The 19,188-nt window shown below is 36.8% G+C and overlaps 3 protein-coding genes across 8 annotated transcripts; 1 reads left to right on the top strand and 2 right to left on the bottom strand.

Moving 5' to 3' along the window:
* Nucleotides 1-289: 289 nt before the first annotated feature.
* Nucleotides 290-3,624, bottom strand: LOC307024090 (tripartite motif-containing protein 16-like protein). 2 transcript variants are annotated; one of them, XM_079657906.1, is made up of 5 exons: nucleotides 3,446-3,624; nucleotides 2,791-2,832; nucleotides 2,646-2,708; nucleotides 2,409-2,548; nucleotides 290-2,309 (listed from the first exon to the last, which is right to left on the bottom strand). In XM_079657906.1, the coding sequence occupies exons 1-5, from the start codon at nucleotides 3,495-3,497 to the stop codon at nucleotides 1,899-1,901; spliced, it is 708 nt and encodes a 235-aa protein (XP_079514032.1). In that variant the 5' UTR covers nucleotides 3,498-3,624; the 3' UTR covers nucleotides 290-1,898. The 2 variants fall into 2 exon arrangements, with proteins under 2 accessions (XP_079514032.1, XP_079514033.1); XM_079657907.1 differs by having other exon boundaries at nucleotides 2,791-2,827.
* A 449-nt stretch (nucleotides 3,625-4,073) lies between these two features.
* LOC307023921 (stonustoxin subunit beta) lies at nucleotides 4,074-10,583 on the bottom strand. 3 transcript variants are annotated; one of them, XM_079657605.1, is made up of 7 exons: nucleotides 10,482-10,583; nucleotides 10,215-10,381; nucleotides 7,904-8,078; nucleotides 5,991-6,023; nucleotides 5,392-5,454; nucleotides 5,157-5,299; nucleotides 4,074-4,847 (listed from the first exon to the last, which is right to left on the bottom strand). In XM_079657605.1, the coding sequence occupies exons 2-7, from the start codon at nucleotides 10,254-10,256 to the stop codon at nucleotides 4,419-4,421; spliced, it is 885 nt and encodes a 294-aa protein (XP_079513731.1). In that variant the 5' UTR covers nucleotides 10,257-10,381; nucleotides 10,482-10,583; the 3' UTR covers nucleotides 4,074-4,418. The 3 variants fall into 3 exon arrangements, with proteins under 3 accessions (XP_079513731.1, XP_079513732.1, XP_079513733.1); XM_079657606.1 differs by lacking the exon at nucleotides 10,215-10,381 and having other exon boundaries at nucleotides 10,482-10,577; XM_079657607.1 differs by lacking the exons at nucleotides 10,215-10,381; nucleotides 10,482-10,583 and having other exon boundaries at nucleotides 7,904-8,107.
* Nucleotides 10,584-10,598: 15 nt separating this feature from the next.
* Nucleotides 10,599-12,869, top strand: LOC307023923 (stonustoxin subunit beta-like; the record flags this gene model as incomplete). Of its 3 annotated transcripts, none has more annotated exons than XM_079657613.1 (4): nucleotides 10,599-10,650; nucleotides 11,201-11,242; nucleotides 11,361-11,423; nucleotides 11,526-12,869. In XM_079657613.1, the coding sequence occupies 4 exons, from the start codon at nucleotides 10,614-10,616 to the stop codon at nucleotides 12,155-12,157; spliced, it is 774 nt and encodes a 257-aa protein (XP_079513739.1). In that variant the 3' UTR covers nucleotides 12,158-12,869. The 3 variants fall into 3 exon arrangements, with proteins under 3 accessions (XP_079513739.1, XP_079513738.1, XP_079513740.1); XM_079657612.1 differs by lacking the exon at nucleotides 10,599-10,650 and adding an exon at nucleotides 10,929-10,989; XM_079657614.1 differs by lacking the exon at nucleotides 10,599-10,650 and having other exon boundaries at nucleotides 11,098-11,242; nucleotides 11,526-11,668; nucleotides 11,741-12,869.
* Between the last annotated feature and the right edge of the window lie 6,319 nt (nucleotides 12,870-19,188).

Below are 19,188 nucleotides of genomic sequence, written 5' to 3'. Positions count from 1 at the left end.
TGGTGATGAAAGCTGGTTCGAGGGGCCCCCAATGAATTTTTGCCTAGGGCCCCCACAGACCCTAGAATTCGCCCTGGGTATACCGATACCGTCCAATCAGGTACCGGTATTGACTTAGTACCGGTTCTCTGTACCCATCCCTAATAGTAACACATTTATTTTAGATTACAGAAAGTCGCAAGGCACTCAACACATCAGTACATAACTTTCCAATCAGATGCTACGGTTTTTAAAAAATACAACCAAATAGAGCTGAAGAATGTGTGATGTGAAAAAAAATACACTTAAAGGCGGGGTATGTAATTTATTTCAGAAACACTTTTTGTTATATTCCATGGAATGCTCTTAACATCCCGATAGCAATGAATATATTAAATGCTTTGACAATAAATACATTAAAAAATGTCATCTATGGAAGCCGTAGTAGGCTACTGTAAAAAGCACGACCAATCATTTTAGCCGGCCCGGCTAAAATAACTGGATGGCCTACCTGCCTGTCAGCCTTCCATCTGTGCACAAACTTATCTCGTGCCCTCATTGGTCATGTGCGCATTTGTGTGTGTTGGAGGAGGGGCTCTGTAAGGAAGTCTGAAGGAAGAGGCAGATTTGTTCCGGATGTGTACTTTCAATTTCTAGTGCACTTGGCTGGTTTCTCCAAAATGACATACCCCCACAGCTAGCGGGGAACGTTCTCACAACTTTGGCTAACGTTACCTATTGGTTCTAACAAGGTTTTAAAGAAACGTTTTAATTTGATTTTCAAAGAACCTTTTTAAGATGTTTATTTGTTCAAATAATGTTCCTATAATGTTTAAGGTTAACTAAGACATAATGTTTTAACTGCAACTTTCAGAGGATGTTTTGAGGATGTTATTAAGGCCTGAGATGACAGAAAGTTTTTTTTTTTCTTTAATGTGATATGTTAACAAAGGTGGAACGTTTTGCCTGCAACATTCTAAGGACGTGTTTTGGACGTGGTTATGTAACACATTAAAGATGTGCTTTATAAAACGTTCCCTCAATGTTACATGATAACAATTGAAGAACATTCTCCAAGAAACATTCTGAAAATGTTTTCAGGAGGTAATTCTTTTTTTATAAAACGTTCCTGTGATGGCAAATATGAACACGGTCATGGTCAACGTCAGATTTATTTGTAGAGCGCTTTAAAAAACAAACTTGTTGCATTTGTTTGAAAAGGATGTTTTAAAAAAAAATCTGATGTCACCATATTTTCCTTTTGAAAAAAACAAACAAGCACGTAATTCATGTTAAGCTGTAAACAGATATTGCATGTTTGCGGTGGCATGTGTGAGTTCCCAGCTAGAAATGTTTGTTACCATTCGTTGTTCTAGGAATGTTTTCAGCAGGACGTTTTATTTTGGTTCCCAGAATGTTCTTCTGAAAGGTAGGATAACGTTCTTTAAAAACATTCTTGAAATGTTTGGTGATAACTTTCTTAAGATGTTTTTGATAACATTATTAGAACATTATGCCCTACTGTTAAACATTTTAAGAATGTTTTTAGAGAGCGTTATCCTACCTTTCAGAAGAACATTCTGGGAACCAAACAAAAACTTCCCTCTGAAAACGTTTTAAGAATAGGAGGGCATAATGTTCCAACAATGTTATCACCAAACATTTTAAGAATGTTTCTAGAGAACGTTATCCTACCTTTCAGAAGAACGTTCTGGGAACCAAACGAAAACCTCCCGCTGAAAACCTTCCTAGAACAATGACTGTAACATTCTCAGAATGTTTTTAGAACCAAAAATGTCTAGCTGGGCCCCCTTTAAGCTATTAAAATAAGATGTACAGGAATATATGCAAAAGTTGACATTTAAGTATCAAAACCGTTTATGTCATCAATGAATTTGATCAGTTACAGCTTTAGCAATTCATTCTGGTCTCTTCACTATTGTGCATGAGGACTGCATTCCCATCCAGAAACCTGGAAGAATATTTTCCTTAAGAGTGGTGGTAATTCTTTGCAATAGCTTGACCTCCTTTTCTGGCCCCTCACCGGTCACAACATAAAAGCTGATAATCCCTGCAGGCTGGTCCACGTAAACTCCAATGGTGGAGCTGTACGGGATATCTAATATTTCTTCGTTTACACTGTTGAACCAGATCTGGTATTGTGTGCCTGACCAACACAGACCCCAGGACTCTTCATTCTCCCCCAGGCCGCTCTGCCCGGAGTTTGCTCTCCTTGCTGCTCCTTCATAGGTGGCTCCGACCGCCACCCACCCGTCGTAGTCTACCTCCCAATAAGCCCTCATGTTCCAAATAGACTCTTTGCACAAAACCTTTTAAGAAATAACAAAAAATAAACAACAGTTACAACAAACAAACCATGTGTTTCTTTACAAGCCTGTCACTGTATTTTCTATTATTTTCTGAGTCACCTGTGGAGAGTACTCGTATCTCTCTGATCTATCCAGGACAGGACAAACCTCCTCGGTCCTACGTAACACTTTAGACCCATTGTCGGAAATCCACAAAAGCTTGTTGGCAGTCTTATCATCCAAAGAAAAATTCTTCCAGTCTGTAGGAGGAAAATAAAGCAAATGCAGTTTTCGTTAATTAAATCCTGGACAAAAGTGCTAAACATTCAATTGTTTGAAAAATAAATCTGCTCATACACTTCAATAGCTCGGCTCTGCATGTTGGCTCTGGGATGTCCGCCTCATAAACAGGAACTTTTTCTGTATGGAAAGAAAAATGGTTGAAAATACAAACTAATATTCACATCATAAAGAGCATTAAAGCATGTATCAAGACAATTACCTTGAATTGTCTTCTTTTTCTTGTTGGAATTCATTTTCTGGCCTAAAAAGGTTAAGACCAAAGGTTAAACAATCAAAAATAGATCTCAGTATTATGGATTCTTCTTTCAGAAAGTATAGAATTTAAATTATTAATAAATATTAGGAACAATTCTCTCGTACATTTTTGAAATTCTAAGTTCATAAAGAGTTTCAAAATTGTAGTTTACATTGGTATCTTATTCTGAAAAGGTTGCACTATCAACTTCCGTTCATTAATATCACTGCAACAGGTGAAGTTAAAATCCCCCCTCCCCTTTTTTCCATTTATTTTTTTCCATTTATTTAATTCAAATATTTTGAACTTCACATCTCTTTTGAAAAACAATCAAAACACATGCTATTTAAAGGTATTACAATATTTAACACTCATATGTATGTGTTTTGACATGCTTCATTTTGGTATTAAACCCATCTGTTGCTTACACTACACCATGAGGGATTTAAGACATACAGTACACGCCTTAAATGTAATACAGTGTTTGACAAGGCAGCTACCATAATCCAAGAAAAGTCCGGCAGTGGTAATGAATGTTAAAAGAGCTTATACATGTTTTTAATAATGCTAATGCATTTGATTTAATGAACAATATTTTCATGCTACAAAGTCATTGTACCTGGTTTGTTGCTCTCTGAGATGATTATGGCAGACTTGGGTGTAGTGGGCATCTTTTAGCTGGGTTTTAATAATCCATTTCCATTTGCTTACACAATATGAAGAGTGCAAGTCTTCCACTCGACTTTTATACCCTCAGTAAATATGATTCAGCGGCATTGAGGAGCATCTCACGGGGTATTTAAGGTTAATGGAACAGTATTTGGCAGGGGCTATATGAGGGTACGCACTTGGCTGTGTCATATAGATTTATGTGAGGCTAAAAACAGACACTGGACACATTTGAAACATTAGAAGTCTGTTTGTAAAAGAGTATCAGGTGTGTTACCAAGTCCTGCATCAAGAGCATCATCGCTGATTTGTTTTCGTCAATTCGAATATGACATTAGCTTTGTAGGTATATGCATGCTAACAGCTAACCTTAAGGCAATACAAATGTTAGTGTTGAAATCGCAATAACCCTATTATCAGTGTATTGTTTAAGTAATCTAATATATGAATGCTTGCACCACTAGTTTTTAAGAAACCAAACAAGACAAATTGTGTCCCACTCAGTGTTTTATTATTTATTCAAACTTTACATATAGCAAACATTCAAACCATGTAACCCTACATACATTATACATACATTAACAATGGAGGAATAAAAATATATATAAATATATCAGTATAAACCTTGAGTGGTCCAGTGGTGACAGGAAAGTCCAAAGGAGCGGTAGGTCAAAGGTGAACCCCACGCACCTGATTGCACTTTGTTGCCTTACCTGAAATGTACAACCCTAACTACTGTATATATCTAAGAGATACTGAATATAAGGAATACATCTCATGTGCACTAATGCTAGTATTCTAATGTAATTTGTCATTTTGTGTTTAAAGCTGCAATAACTGTAGCTTTAATATTAAAGGTAGTTTAACTTCTCTCTCATAATCATCAATATTCAGATATGATATTGTAATGTTGATTCTGACATTTATTCCTCCTTCTTTTTGATAGAGCAGTGTGACTGCGGCCCTACCCAGAAACCAGGTATCATTTTCTGCTCAAAGGGGCTCCTGATCTGTTGCAAAATGTAAACCTCCTTTTCTCCTGTGTTTTCCTCTCCCTCCTTCACCTCATCCACACCATAGAAATTGAGGATACCGGCAGGCTGGTCAAGGTAAACACCAATTGTTGTGTACTTGGGAACATCCAGGATCTCTACAAAGGAGCCGTTGTGCCAGGTGTTATAGCTGGAACCGCTCCAGCCCAGACCCCATGACTCCTCGTTCTCTCCCAGGCCACAGGATCCGTCGCTGTTCCTCCTTCCTGCTCGTTCGTACGCGACCCCGGTCACGACCCACCCTGAGTATTCGATTTCCCAGTAGGCTCGGACACCCAGGATTCCCTCTTTGCAAAGAACCTTTGGAAACGTGGATGGGAATGAATGTGACTCAGAGGCAATCCAACATAACCTGTGATTTATTACAGCTGCCGGGCAGGAGAATTCAGAGTACTCCGACTTGCAATGCCAAACCAGCTGCATCAGGATTTAAATAAACACACGGGATAGCCCTCAAGTAGAGAGTCCCGTTGCCTGGGTTTTACAATCATATCAATGGCTATGGCAGGGTGATGACAGTATTATACACCCTTATCTTATTTCACACCATATTGAACATCAGGAGAAATTAAATTGAATCATTTCAAACAAAAATAAGTGCATCTTCACCTGTGGAGAATACTCATATCGCTCTGGTCTATCCAAGACGGGACAAGTGATGTCATCAGTCATTCGGGCCACCTTAGCACCCTGCTCTCCGATCCACAGCATCTTATTGGCTGTCTTGTCATCAAAGGAAAGGTTGAACCAGTCTGAGAACAAAACAACAGAAATAAATGCCAAAAAATTAAACCTTTTTTTAATACAAATTGTGAAAGATTAAAAACTTGAGTAACAATCTTACGTTTTATAAGATCAGCTCTGCATTTAGGCTCGGGGGTGTTTGGCTCGTAGAGGGGGACATTCTCTGAGGAGCAGGTGACAGAAAAACAAGGTCAGATAAGGTAATGGAAACTGGAGACGGAGTGCATTTGTAATTTTTATTCGCAGAATAATTAAAAATCACAAGCCTGATATGACTTTGATTGATTGCCTGTAATAAGGTGTTTAATTTTGAGTTAAATTAAATGTCTCATGTTATGTCTCTTGTGTCTGTTGATTAATAGTTGGAAATTACCATATAGCTAGATACAAAATATTTGAGAATATTATCCATTGAAACCATTTAAAAAGTAATAATAATTAAATCAAATAATAATTTTTAAAAAACATTAAAAAAATAATAAAGAAAAATGTTCATAAATAATATTTGTTTATTAATAAAAGGACTACTACTACTAATACTATTAATAATAATAATAATGAAGAAAAATGATAATGAATCATATTTGTTTATTAATTAATAAAACGACTGCTACTACTACTACTAATACTACTACTACTACTAATAATAATAATAATATTAATAATAATAATTTATAATAAAAACATTAATTAAATTACCTGTTGGTGAGTTGCCCTTTTTAACTTTTTTTTCTGCAAAAAAAAAAAAAAAGAACAACAATTTGAGAAAGTGCAACATTCTGTATAATGAGTTTTATACTGGGCTGTTATAAATAATATCGGAAAGAGTACATGTCAGGTATGTCCCAACAGGTGATGAAGTGCAAAAGGGTGTATACTTAGAAACCATCTGCCTCTGCCGGCTCATCAGCAACTTTCTGGAGCCAGTGGCTGACTCATGCCAGGCAGTTAGGATTAACAAGACACACAACAACTAGGAGAGTTGAGTAAACCCATCAAAGAAAGTGACAAATTTCATTTAATGTTGGCCTAAATGAAACACAGCTGTTTTGCAATAGAGTTAATGTGAGGATAATAGATTTTATCACATTTATTCATACATTTGATAAGGGGGCTATTTTTTAATAAAGGGAGCTTATAAGGCAGACAGAAGATAATTAAGTCTGCTAGCATTTAGATTTCAAATTAGGGTTGATAACAGGCGGCGTATTGTGTAGCAACTTTCCTTGAACTAATAGCTGATGGATAACAGTTGCATTTCAAGCTCGGACCTGATGCCAATTTTGTAAGGAATACTTGTACAAGCATTCAGTGACCCGTTTGTTGTTACAGACTGAGATCAAGAGGAGGAGACACCTAATCCGGGCAGCATTAAGATGTCAGCGTCAACTAACATAAGTAATGAGTTTTATTTATATCAACACATCTCCAAAATAAACCATCTTATTATTCACACATTGGCAACCCATCAGAACACAACTCAAGTTTTTCTTGACGAGTGAAAAAAAATAAAAAGGTTTGAAAATGAAGTTATGTTTTGCGTGTTGTTATGATTATTCGCCTTTTTCAAATTTGACAGTTATTTTAAAGCCACTTGAGACTTGGATATGAGATGATATTTATCTCTCTGTTGACGGAAGGATGATGGGTCATGAGAGAATGCTAGGCCACATGTCTGAATATAGCTGTGATGAAAACAAACTGCTTTGTCTGCCCTCATTACAACATGACACCATACAAAACATTTAAGCTCTAAAGTAGCGTTGAACTCCCTCTGAGGCCATCGGGCTTGTTAGGAAAGTGACAGGAGTTGAATTTTTTTTTTTTTTAAATGATTACGCAATGATCTAACTGTGTCTGTTTTTATGGTGATAACGCTCATTTTAGGTGTTAGAAGAAACACACGTTTTATTAGGACTATGTTGTGTTGAAAAGGCAAAAGGCTAGATTTCTATGGCTAACAAGATGACAATTATACACATTTTAACATCAGTAACTGCAAAGTAGACAAGGTACTCCTCTGAAACTTATTTGACAGGTTCATATGAGATTGTTTTCCTCTGTTGTCATGATAAAACAGTCTGTAAGCTGACATTATTGAGCTACAATCCTGCTGAATGTCACCCATTTTCAAGATGGTCTTACACTACAGATACAACATTTGAATACACGTTAAATCTTGTTTAATGCAGATGATGTTGACGCTTACAGACCCTTGCTCCCAGGCAGTTAAACCGTTAAAGGCCCCTCATAACGACAAGCATGAAATCGGCCTGTGAAATATTGCGCTATCCATACAGACATTAACTCTAGTGACCCATTCACTCAGGATATGCCTCGGAGGATAATAAAAACTGCTGCAGTGACAGTAAGGTTAGGGTACTTGAATCAGTACATTTAAAGCATTGCTGATCATAATTGCTGCATTAGCGCCTACTAAGATATGCTGACATATTACTTAAAGGCTTAATTTACCAGAAAATTAATGAATTTTTCAGGAATTTAGGATGTGCTAAGAAATGGATGACATTTAGCAGGAAAACATTACAAATTAGAATATTCTGTACTCAAACAAATTATTAAAAATGGAAAAATATAGGAAATAATTTCACCTTTATCTGCCATCCGGCTGTCAGAAATGATTCTGTTGGTGGCTGGCATTCTTAATGAAAGGGTTTTAAAGCTGTTGTGGTGAGCCTGTCTCGAGCCTGATGTCACTGGTCCCTCTGAGTTTGATGTGTCTCTTTTGGCTCCACTGCTTGACAACTTAATGCCACTCTTATATACCTTTAATGCAGGACAAAGGTGGAGGAATTAGAGCTGGCGTGGACATGAACGTGAGATAAAATGTTCCAATAGAAAAGGAGGGGGAGGATGGAAGCTTGTAATTGGAGCTGTATGTTTTTCCTTAAAAAGGTTGCATGGATGCTTCGATATCTGAAGTACACCCCCTGGTACCAAGTAAACCGCGCCCCCTCCCACTGCATCACAACCACTGATCCCTCCACATTGCACAGTGACAGCATTGATGCATTGATGGCGGACAGGATTATTGGTCTATGCAAACACAACCACACGGACATGCAAGCACATGAATTCTGCGTATAAGACTTCAAAGATATGTTTGTTTCCTGGTGAAGCTGTGTGAGGCCTAGCAGCAGCAAATGTGTATTTGTAACTTTGTTCAATATCAAAATGAGATGCAATGTGGTATTTACTCATGTGCTCTCTAGGGACATTTAGGGCTTTTTGATTATTTTTTAGAATAATTTTGGCTGAGTAAGGCAACATTCAGGTTTTGTTTTCACAGCTTTGTGTTCTTGATTTGGAACTGAAACATCAGCATCAAAGGTCTATAATAAACTGTGTTTCAAAAATGCAGACACTAACCTTAACCATAATTTTAACATTTAAAAATATATACCCGTTGAAGAAACCACTGGTTTGTTCCTATGGCATTTACAGCAGAAAGTCACACATTCTATTGCATCAGGATTTTTTACTTAGAGCCCTGACTGACTTCAGAATTGTAGTTTTTATTGCTTTCTATAAGATTGAGGGGGGGGGGGGGGGGTTAAAAGAAGAAAAAACGATAGGGGTATTATGTCAACAAACTTTTCATTCATAGGGTTCCAATTCTGAAAATTATAAAATCTCTGGTTGTCAACATTAGGAATTAAGTGAAGAATATTTAAATCACTGAAAGTGTAGCATTTTGTATGCAAGTTGACAAAGACAGTTTGTCCTCTAAGTGTGGATGATGAAGATTTTCTATATAACAATATAACAACAATATATTAAGATGATATACAAAATACAGTATAATATATATATAAATATATATATATATATATAAATGATATACAATCTATAGAATGATATATATATATATATATATATATATATAAATGATACACAATATACATAATATTTATATATATACTGTACTGTACTGCCATAACCATGCATTTGAATATACATTTAAAATATACTATACTTAGAACAAGCAGTCCAAATTACATACAACTGTATTCTATGTACCTTCTTTGCCTTGAGGAACCTTAGGTCGTCATACCTCCATAGCTATGGACTTGACATGCATTATCGCATCAACCGTAAACTATTACAAGTGCCTTTATACCCATGGCCAGGGTCAAAAGAAAAGTATGTCGCAGGTCATAAACCCCTTTCCTGTGATTTGTTTCCCGCTGTGAGCCGGGAGCTCAGGTGTTTACGGTCCCGGCAAACAGCCAACTAGTCAAGGCTGCCCCAACCTTCTAGTTTTCCTGCCTGCCCAAGTAAATGTCTGGCGGGCAACCAACATACTAAACAGTAAATAGCGGGAGCTATAGTGACCGAACTGTCTAATATTGCCAGTGATACATAGAAAATAAATGAGAGGCAGAGTGTCGGTGACGGGTTCGCGTGAGGGAATCTGAATTCCTCCAATCGTATCTCATAGATCAGAAACTGTGGGCCAAGTGGCCAAGTGGCTTTCAAACCAATGCTGACAGACAAATGATCTTCACCACAAAGGCCAAGCTGTGTGCACAGTCAAGGCCATGACTTCAGTTTTAGAAACGCCAAGAGAGTCTATTGACAATCTTTATCATAAAACGTACAAAGTTAAATGATAATTAAGACTAAATAACTCATATGATTCCACTGTTAAATGTTCCCTAAAAAGGTTGTTTCCACATTAAAAACAAACAAACCACAGAACAACGGGTAATCATTTTTAAATAGTTTAGAACTTTTTCTACTTTTACAAAAAATGATAAAAAATGACAATGTCACCAATCAATACACATTCAGGAGATGCTTATGATTGACCAATTATTAACTTTACCAAACCCGGGGAATCTCTATAGAACAGTTTATATATTACTTTGTCAAAGGAGCAAAGAAGCATTTACTTCATACCTTAAGATTATTAAAAGACATTACAGAGCAAGTCAGTAACATTATAGGGAGGCGTGTGGCGCAGTGGATAGAGCCTTGGTGTTGGGGGTCAGGGGGTCAGGTTCAAACCCCACTGCAGTCAGCATGTCGTTGTGTCCCTGGGCAAGACACTTCACCCCAAATTGCTCCTGTGGGGATTGGCCACAGTATTGAGTATGTAAGTTGCTTTGGATAAAAGCGTCTAACAAGTAACATGTAATGTAATTATACATTTTTTTAAATCTTTACCTTAAAGTTCTCTCCTTAAAAAGTGAATTAAGAGAGATGACCTCTCTGTCGTCCAGCTTTCTCTTCTCTCCACCAAAGATGTGGCGTTAAGATGTTCCTCCGGTCTTGCGTGACCCCTCTCGTCTTTGAAGGATGACCACATTCCTGCACAGGTATCAACTTCAAAGATGTGAGTATGATGACAAAGCGATGACGGAACAATTGTGGCAACAAATTCAGAACGACAAAGATAAATACGGGTCAGCTGGTCATGTGTTGGCGCTGATCAGGCGCTGATCTGAATATCCTGGTTTGGCTCAGTAGCACGCCTATTATTGAGCTAATTACCTCTGCATACCTTACCAAAATTTATCTGAGGGAGCCCCAGGGGGCCTCAAAAAACTTTAATACCCTCTTTCCTGTGGGTATATAAAGAAGCTATTTGCCTCACTGCAGCAGAGAGAGAAGCGATTATAGATGCCAACCAGTGCTCCCAGTCAGAGAATCATGCCAGCAAATGGAAAATCTGGTGAGTAAACTCCTTTTCTAGTCCTCAGTAGATAATGCCTGATAATGCAGAACCCTGGAGTTTAATCTGCCAGAAAACAAATCTTTTGTTGAGATAAAGTGCATACTGATGGTAAGAAACATTTCTTTTAGGTTTAGAAATGAGAGCAGAGTTGTTAACTTTACATTTCGAAACGTTTTCAAACTTAATATTTATTGTTTTATAATTACAGGGACAAAACCTGAAAGAAAAAAAAATTCAGCCTCTCCAACAGGTATGATGTTTTAGCAAACCATGAAAAATATATATCTCTAAATGTGAACTCACAGATAGCTTAGCTTTTAAAATGTATTTAAAAAAAAGATTTCTAAGACAATGCCTCTGCTTCTTAGAAAAAGTCCCAGACTACGAGCCCAACATCCCTGAACCCACATGCAGAGCTGACCTTCTGAAACGTAGGAACAACAATTAAAAAACGTATTTGTTTGCTCTCATGACAGATACATTACAGTTTCTCCTTCTGACCGTCTTTGCTGCAAATTTTCCAAATCCCTCAGACTGGATCGACCTTTCCCTGGATGACAAGACAGCCAATAAGATGCTGTGGATTACTGAGGGTGGATCCAAGGTGTCACGCATGACTGATAACGTCACCTGTCCCGTCCTGGATGGACCAGAGAGATATGAGCATACCCCCCAGGTAGGGTTTATCAAGAGTAAATCCAGATGTACATTTTTCCTGCAATCAAGAAATATCCTTTTTCTCTTCAAGGTTCTTTGCAAAGAGAGAATCTTTGGTTTCCGAGCTTATTGGGAGGTGAAGAACTCAGGATGGGTGGTCGCAGGAGTCGCCTACGAAGGGGCAGGGAGGAGGGGCAGCGACGGACAATGTGGGTTTGGAGAGAATGATAAGTCCTGGGCTCTCGGGTGGGGTGGATGCCGCTACCAGGTGTGGTTCAATGGCAATAATTCAGAAATCTGGGACATCCCCGAGTGCACCACCATTGGGGTTTACCTCGACCAGCCAGCTGGGGTCATGAGTTTTTATGCAGTAGAAGAAGAGAAGGAGGGAAAGGAGAGCGAAGTGAGACTGCTGCACCGGATCGAGAGCTCCTTCAAAGAGAGGATGGTGCCCGGCTTCTGGGTGGGACAAAAGTCTTCATGTTTCCTAGTGAAACATGGAGAGTAGAGTTTTCTATATCTGTTTTTTTACATTTCCAGTTAAACTTACTTATCCAAAACTTAAAATATGTTTCAGTGCAACACATATTTTAAGTTAATGCAACTATTCTATATCAAAATGTGTGTACAAAGAAACAAGTATTATTGAATAGCTATGCTATGTGTACGAGCTGCTATGTGTACGAGTTTTCGTGTGTGTCGTTGATCTGTTATTTAGTCGAAAGCGAATGTTAAAGGTCCCATGTCATGGCCATTTCTACTGATCATAATTCCATTGTTGAGGTATACTGAAATACATTTATATTGTGCAATTTTCCAAACTCACATTGGTTTCTCATACAGCATCTCTGTATACAGGGCCGGCTCTAGACAATTTGCAGCCCTCGGCAAGATTTTAGCTGGCGCCCCAGCCAGGGAATCGTACAATAGAAAAGATAAAGGTCAATAGAGTGTCCAAGGAATACGCAATAGAATGGGGGGTGGATGTCACATCCTCTAGGGGGGTCCGGGGGTATGCCCCCCTGGGAAGATTGTTTTGAACATTTTAAAGTAAAATGCTTCAATCTTGTGCACTTTGAGCAGAATTACCACTAGATCTAGGGGTGCAACTCTAATCACCCATATGAAAACGATCGGTTTACATTTTATTAATCAAATAAGTATATGAACATAACCAATAACCTACCATAGCCAATAACAAATAAATGTAACTTGTTTTATTTTTGTTGTTCATTCATATCTTATTTTACTTCGTTAACATTTATTTATTTATGCACATTTTTTAATCTTTCCAGTTTAAAACGATATTTTTGGTTAGTGTCCTAGTATACATTGAAATGATTTAAAACCTGTTTATCCCAATAATTATAAAGGTGTGCCTTGGAAATATGTGTTTACATAAATTGTGATCAAACCGTTTGAGACCCACTGAGATAACTTAGACTAAAGTGAACTATCTAAACATTCAGAGAGTCCTTTACCTCACTGAGCTGTAGTTATCAGCCTCTCAGTCTGACAGGAGAGGACTCTCCCTCCACATCATTGTAGAAACATCCTCTTCTTATATCCGTTAGAGCAGCTAGCACCAGATTCTAATAACAACAGCGCCGGTGTCAGTACCTATGGTCAGTACCATACGTGTTCGCCCTACCATATGTGTTCGGGGTCCGTTGCTTACCAATGAAGTCACGCATTGTGATTGGGGGGGGCGTAGTAATCAGCAGCGAACCGCTTCAACCCGTGTATTTCAGTTTATTCACGGCATTCAATTTGTTATTCTACAGTATTGTTGTTTTATAGTTATTTGTTAATGTAACCCAATTTGTGTTCTTAGAAATTGAAAAGGATATCACATTGTGTTTGTTACTTTCGTTGCAATTGTATATGTCTTAAGTGTAATTTGGCTTGGCTTCCTATTTATGGACATGCTTTTGTTTTGAAGGAGAGTTAGCGCAGTTGACAGGAAGTTGTTGTTGCTTTGGAAACAACGTGACGGGGATTAACGGAGAAAAGTAATATCGTTCTGGGGAAGCATAGACAGGTCTTTTCTGTGTTAGAGTTTTACTCGCTACAGGGTGTACTTTGAGGGTTTGTGACTCTGCAGACCGTTTACATCCAGAAAAAGCTACATAACACACGAGGGGACGGTTAATAACCAGAAAAGCATGATATGGGACCTTTAAATATGTCTTAGTGGTGTCATATATTCATGTATTAGTATATCTGATGTAGCATAGTTTATTGTATATCTGGGAGCCATTTTCAAGAATCTTTTTTGTGTGAATTAAAACAAATAAACAAAATGAAAACCATTATGCATATAGAATATGTATATACTTTTTTCCATTCTTATAACAGTGAAGTTAATGTTAAGGGGAATTAGTTAAAGTATATACTTTCTTACTGTCATACTGTTTGAGCATAGCAGTAAAAAACCGAACTCTGATTGATGAATTATCTTTCAATTTAAACTGATTTGATTTACAACAATTACATTTAAAGGCAAATATGTATGCATACAAATAAGCAACAATAAAACAACTTCTGCAAACTCTTTGTGCTTTTAAAAATATCAGGAACGGTAATTTCAATATCGCAGAAATATCAATACACCGTACAGACATGGATAAATAAAGAATTGGAAAAAATATCTGCCTTTCTGGAACCAACAGAAACAAAATAGAATAAATTAACAGACAGTCAAGTTGTCAGGCTATAGTCCCTACACAATAATTAATCACAATTTATAAATACAGACAGAGGAAAATTAATCCATCAGCTGCTGTGGATTTTTCATTCTTCACCTATCCCTGTTAGCGCTGAGCAGGGGGTCCCGAGGATTAGGCTGGTGACATGAAAGCAGATCCTGTGAAGCAATAAACAAGATAATTATGTGAGCACACATAAGGCCAGTGCAGATACATGGTAAGAGGAGAGTGGTTGAAATATAAGGGGGCAGACGCAGGACTCAACTCCATGCTGAGATCATTGATATTAGAGTCAAGAGATCACCAGTGCTAGGAACAGAAGAAATTGTGACTACTTTTTGCAAAATGTAAATAATCGGGAAGATGGTTTTTTGATTATGATGTAAATGAATGAAAGGGAACACACTGTCCCCACTTAAAGTACTTATTTGGGATGTTACACATTGTCACGGTGGCAACTTGATAATGTCTCAAATGATGTGCCATGAAGTTTGTTAAAGTTTCCCAAAATCAAGTACATAGATCTCATGAGCAACTTGTGTGTTAAGCCACATTCTTCAAACATTTGTGAGCATTTTTGAATCCCATGATTTATATTGTGACTCCTACCAAAATTGTATTTGTTTTATTTATTTTAATATTTCTTTATTGCTGGCAACAATAATTAAAATCATTTACAGCACCTTTCAATGCAACACATGCTTTACAATAAACAAAAAGCTAATAAAAACTCAAACGTATAGGCTGGAAAATGTATACTTTATAGTTTAAGTTCATTTAAATAGATATAATGAATTCCATCTGTAAAGAAAAAGTCAAAAGATTTTTTTTATTTAAGAAGGGATTTTAAAGAGCTCCCTAAGTGTGTCTGCCTGCACCTTTAGACCTTTAGACAAGCAATACATTCAGGTTGATGTACAGTCTACGTTTGAGACCCTCTTCTCTGACCGAGTCTCTAGTCCTCCACAATCTAACCCAACTCATCCTAAGTGATGAAGAAGACTTTTTGTTCTTTGTCTCCCCCTAGTGCCTTTCACCTTTAACAACAAGTTGTGGGGAGAATGATTTTTTGTCAGTTATTCTTGTAGCATAAATGGACCTCATCTGCATGTTGTTGTGGAGCCATTTATTGCAGAATAACTTAACCTTGGACCTTGAAGCCTGGATCGTTGCTACTGGAAAATGCAGGGGCGCGTTATCCCATGGCAAGCCATGATTTTTAACAATCGAAATGTGTTTATTGCTGTCATTTTAATGAAAATAGAATCTATTTTTGTCACATTACATTCATTTGTTAACATTCATTTGTTACCCCTTCTTCCCAGTGACTCTACTTAAATGAGGAAAACATTGCCCCCTAAGGTTGTATTGGTCATTGAATATAAGTTAGTGTTTGTGGTTAAATGGGGAATTGCACACTGAAAAAGAGAGCCTCGGATCATTGAAGTTGATATAATATAAATAAATTGCTTTATATTTTTTCATTTTTTTTTCATTTTCAGTCTTTATTTCGAACAGATTAAAAAATAACAAATAAAAAATAACAAATGTGAAAAACAGAATACCGTATTGTTAAATACAGTATTTATCCACATTCATGGTAATATTTGTATATTCAACAAAAAAAACAAAAAAGGCTTCATATTAATAATAATAAATCATGTGTCCGAAAGGGAGCAGGAGGAAGCAAATGTTTATTAATTCCCGCCCCTTACTTACTGCTAATCAATGATTGTCCTTTAAATCATTATGCAAGTTATTCCTACATACATTTACATTTATACATACATATACCATAATTTCTCATCTTCAATTACATCTCTTCATTCTCATAATTTTCCAAAAAAGTGTTCCTTTTAAACTGAATTATGCTTGTGCTTTGTTTGAACTCCTGCTCCAAACCATTCCATAAAATCACCCCACAGATTGTTATACTCATACTCCTCAGAGTTGTTCTGATCTTGAGTTGTTTAAAATGTAGATTTCCTCTCAAATTATACCCACCCTCTCTGTCTACGAACAATGTTTTTAATCTCCTAGGAAGTAGATTATGTCTGGCTCTGTACATGATTTGTGCCGTTTTAAATTTAACCAGATCAATGAACTTTAATATGTGTGACTTCAAAAATAATACATTAGTGTGTTCAAGATATCCAACATTATTGATAACTCTTATAGCCCTTTTTTGTAATGTGCATACCGGCTGTAGGTTGGTTTTGTACGTGTTTCCCCAAATCTCCACACAGTAAATCAGATATGGCAATATTAGTGTGTTGTATAGAGTATACAATGAGTTATAGTCCAGAATGTATCTGGCTTTTCCCAATATTGCGATAGTTTTATCCAGTTTTGCTTTTACATGAGTGATATGAGGTTTCCAGCTGATTTTGTGGTCTAAAACCACACCAAGGAACTTAATTTCATATACTCTTTCTATGTTTATGTTATCTAGTTTTAATTGCACCTGTGGATTTGTTTTATGTTTTCCAAATGACATAATCTTTGTTTTGCTTATATTTAATGATAATTTGTTTGTGTCAAACCAATGTTTTACTTTAATCATTTCTGCTGTTATCACTTCCAATAGCTCTTTCAAATTGTCACCGGAACCAAAAATATTAGTGTCATCTGCAAATAAAATACATTTCTAAATATTTGATACTCTGCAAATGTCGTTGATGTATATTATGAATAGCTTTGGACCCAACACGGACCCCTGAGGTACTCCACAAGTTATGTTCATGTATCCTGATTTATGTTCACCAATTTCAACCAATTGTTGTCTGTTGCTTGAATAATCTCTCGCCCAGTTTAATCCCACCCCTCTGATGCCATACCGTTCCAGTTTCATCAGTAAAATATTGTGATCTATGGTGTCAAATGCTTTTTGTAAGTCTATAAATATTCCCACTGCTTGTTTTTTATTGTCCATGCAGTTTGCTATTTCCTCACTTAATTCCATTAGTGCCATAGATGTTGATCTATCTTTCCTGAATCCATATTGACTGTCGTCCAAAAGCTGATGTTTTTCCATGAACTGTCAAGTCTTTTTGTAAAAAGTTTTTCAAGGATCTTGGAAAACTGAGAGAGCAATGAAACAGGTCTGTAATTTGTGTTATGGTGTTTATCCCCAGTTTTATATAATGGTATAACTTTTGCTATTTTCATTTTATTTGGGAATTTGCCAGATTGAAAAGACAAGTTAAAGGTGACCTATCATGCTAAATGTACTTTTGTACGTCTTTTATACATGAATATGTGTCCCCGGTGTTCCAGGGAACTCACCAAGTGTCAAAAAACACAACCCTCTCTATTTTCCTCCATACCCAAATCTCTTAAAAAGGGGCTGCAATGGATCTGATACAGACTGATCCAGATTTGAACACTTCTATGACGTCACAGAAGTGGTGCTACGGCTATTGGGCCAACTCCACCAATCAGGATGAGACAACCACGGACATTGCCGTTCGAAAGCGCTGGAGACGCTGTAGTACATATGCCAGGCCTGTAGATGGTGCTGTTCTCACAGAATCAGCCCATGATGCAAAGACAGTGTTAAATTGAGCGAAATGAGGAATGGCTAAAATGCATAATCTGTTTGGTATTTTGAAAAATAAAAAGTATAAATATGCCTTATATAGGTATGATCCTACACTATATTATTCAAATTGCATGATAGGTCCACTTTAAAGATATGAGTCAATGGTTCTGCAATTTCTTCAATAATTATTTTTAATAATCATATCAATATTATTCCAATCGGTCGAGGATTTGCTTTTACATTTTCGCACAGTATCGATGATTTCTTTTTCTTCGACTGGTGTGAGGAAGAAAGAGCTATTGTTTTCATTCCAGAGGTCCGTAACTTCCCCTTTAGTTGTTTCTACGGTTTTAATTTTTTCTGCCAGATCTGGCCCCACATTTACAAAGAATTCATTAAAACCATTAACCACATCTTCTGTATTTTTAATAACATTATTTTTGTCCACAAAACACTCAGGGTAACCAGAGCTTTTTGCTCCATTTCTAATGATACTATTTAATACTTTCCATAAACCTTTCATATTATTCTAATTATTCTCTAATATTTTATTATAGTATTCTTTTTTACATATATCCTCAGAATATGGGTTAATTTATTTTTATATCTTTTATATTTATTTTCTGCTTCTGAAGTTCTATATTTTATGAATTGTCTATATAGTGTATTTTTCTTTTTGCAGGCATTTTTTAGGCCATTAATGATCCATGCACTGTCAGTTTGTTTGTGTCTCTCTCTGCATTGTTTCACAGGACAGTTTTTGTCATAAAGTGCTGTGTATGAATGTTTCCGATGGGAAAATCTTTACACTGTGTTGGGCAGACCTGTGACCCTCTATAGCTGCCTGTTCCTCCTAAAGACGTTTATAGATTTAAATGCAAACATCTGGTGCACTTTGACAGCAACGTTAAAAGGGTTGGATCAATAGAGAAATTGCTCATGTAATATATCAATATAAACAGTGAAAGTGGTTTGAACTACTGCCTGCCCATTTTTTTTGTACAAGTCACCGTTGTCTAGGGCCTAGGGCGATGAAGCGAAAGTATTACTCACTAAATGATATGTAACTTCCTGATGTTTCCACATGATGGTGCCATGGTGTCATACATGAATTCAGGACTAACAAACTGGAGACCATTGCCAGTAACTGAAAATTATTATTTTTTAAAAAGGGATTCAGCATATTTTTTTTATTCATCGTTATATTAATTCCTGCATTAAAACAGAACTGGGTTACAATAATAAAAAACGAAATTGGTTGTCCAAATACGCACCGGCCTTGAAAAAGGT

The sequence above is a fragment of the Notothenia rossii genome (genome assembly GCF_949606895.1).
Source record: "Notothenia rossii genome assembly, chromosome: 11".
In the NCBI taxonomy this organism is placed as follows: Eukaryota; Metazoa; Chordata; class Actinopteri; order Perciformes; family Nototheniidae; genus Notothenia; species Notothenia rossii.
The sequence above is the reverse complement of the archived record's forward strand: the minus strand, read 5'-3'. Positions and strand labels throughout refer to the sequence as shown.

Excerpts from the sequence above, each read along its gene's own strand:
- LOC307024090 (XM_079657906.1), bottom strand. The coding sequence starts at position 3,497 with ATGCCCACTACACCCAAGTCTGCCATAATCATCTCAGAGAGCAACAAA. Across the intron at positions 2,709-2,790 it reads GAAAAAGAAGACAATTCAAG|AAAAAGTTCCTGTTTATGAG; the intron begins GTAATTGTCTTG and ends CTTTCCATACAG. Across the intron at positions 2,310-2,408 it reads GATACGAGTACTCTCCACAG|GTTTTGTGCAAAGAGTCTAT; the intron begins GTGACTCAGAAA and ends ATTTCTTAAAAG.
- LOC307023921 (XM_079657605.1), bottom strand. The coding sequence starts at position 10,256 with ATGTTACTGACTTGCTCTGTAATGTCTTTTAATAATCTTAAG. Across the intron at positions 5,455-5,990 it reads AAAGGGCAACTCACCAACAG|AGAATGTCCCCCTCTACGAG; the intron begins GTAATTTAATTA and ends CCTGCTCCTCAG. Across the intron at positions 5,300-5,391 it reads CAGAGCTGATCTTATAAAAC|ACTGGTTCAACCTTTCCTTT; the intron begins GTAAGATTGTTA and ends TTTTGTTCTCAG.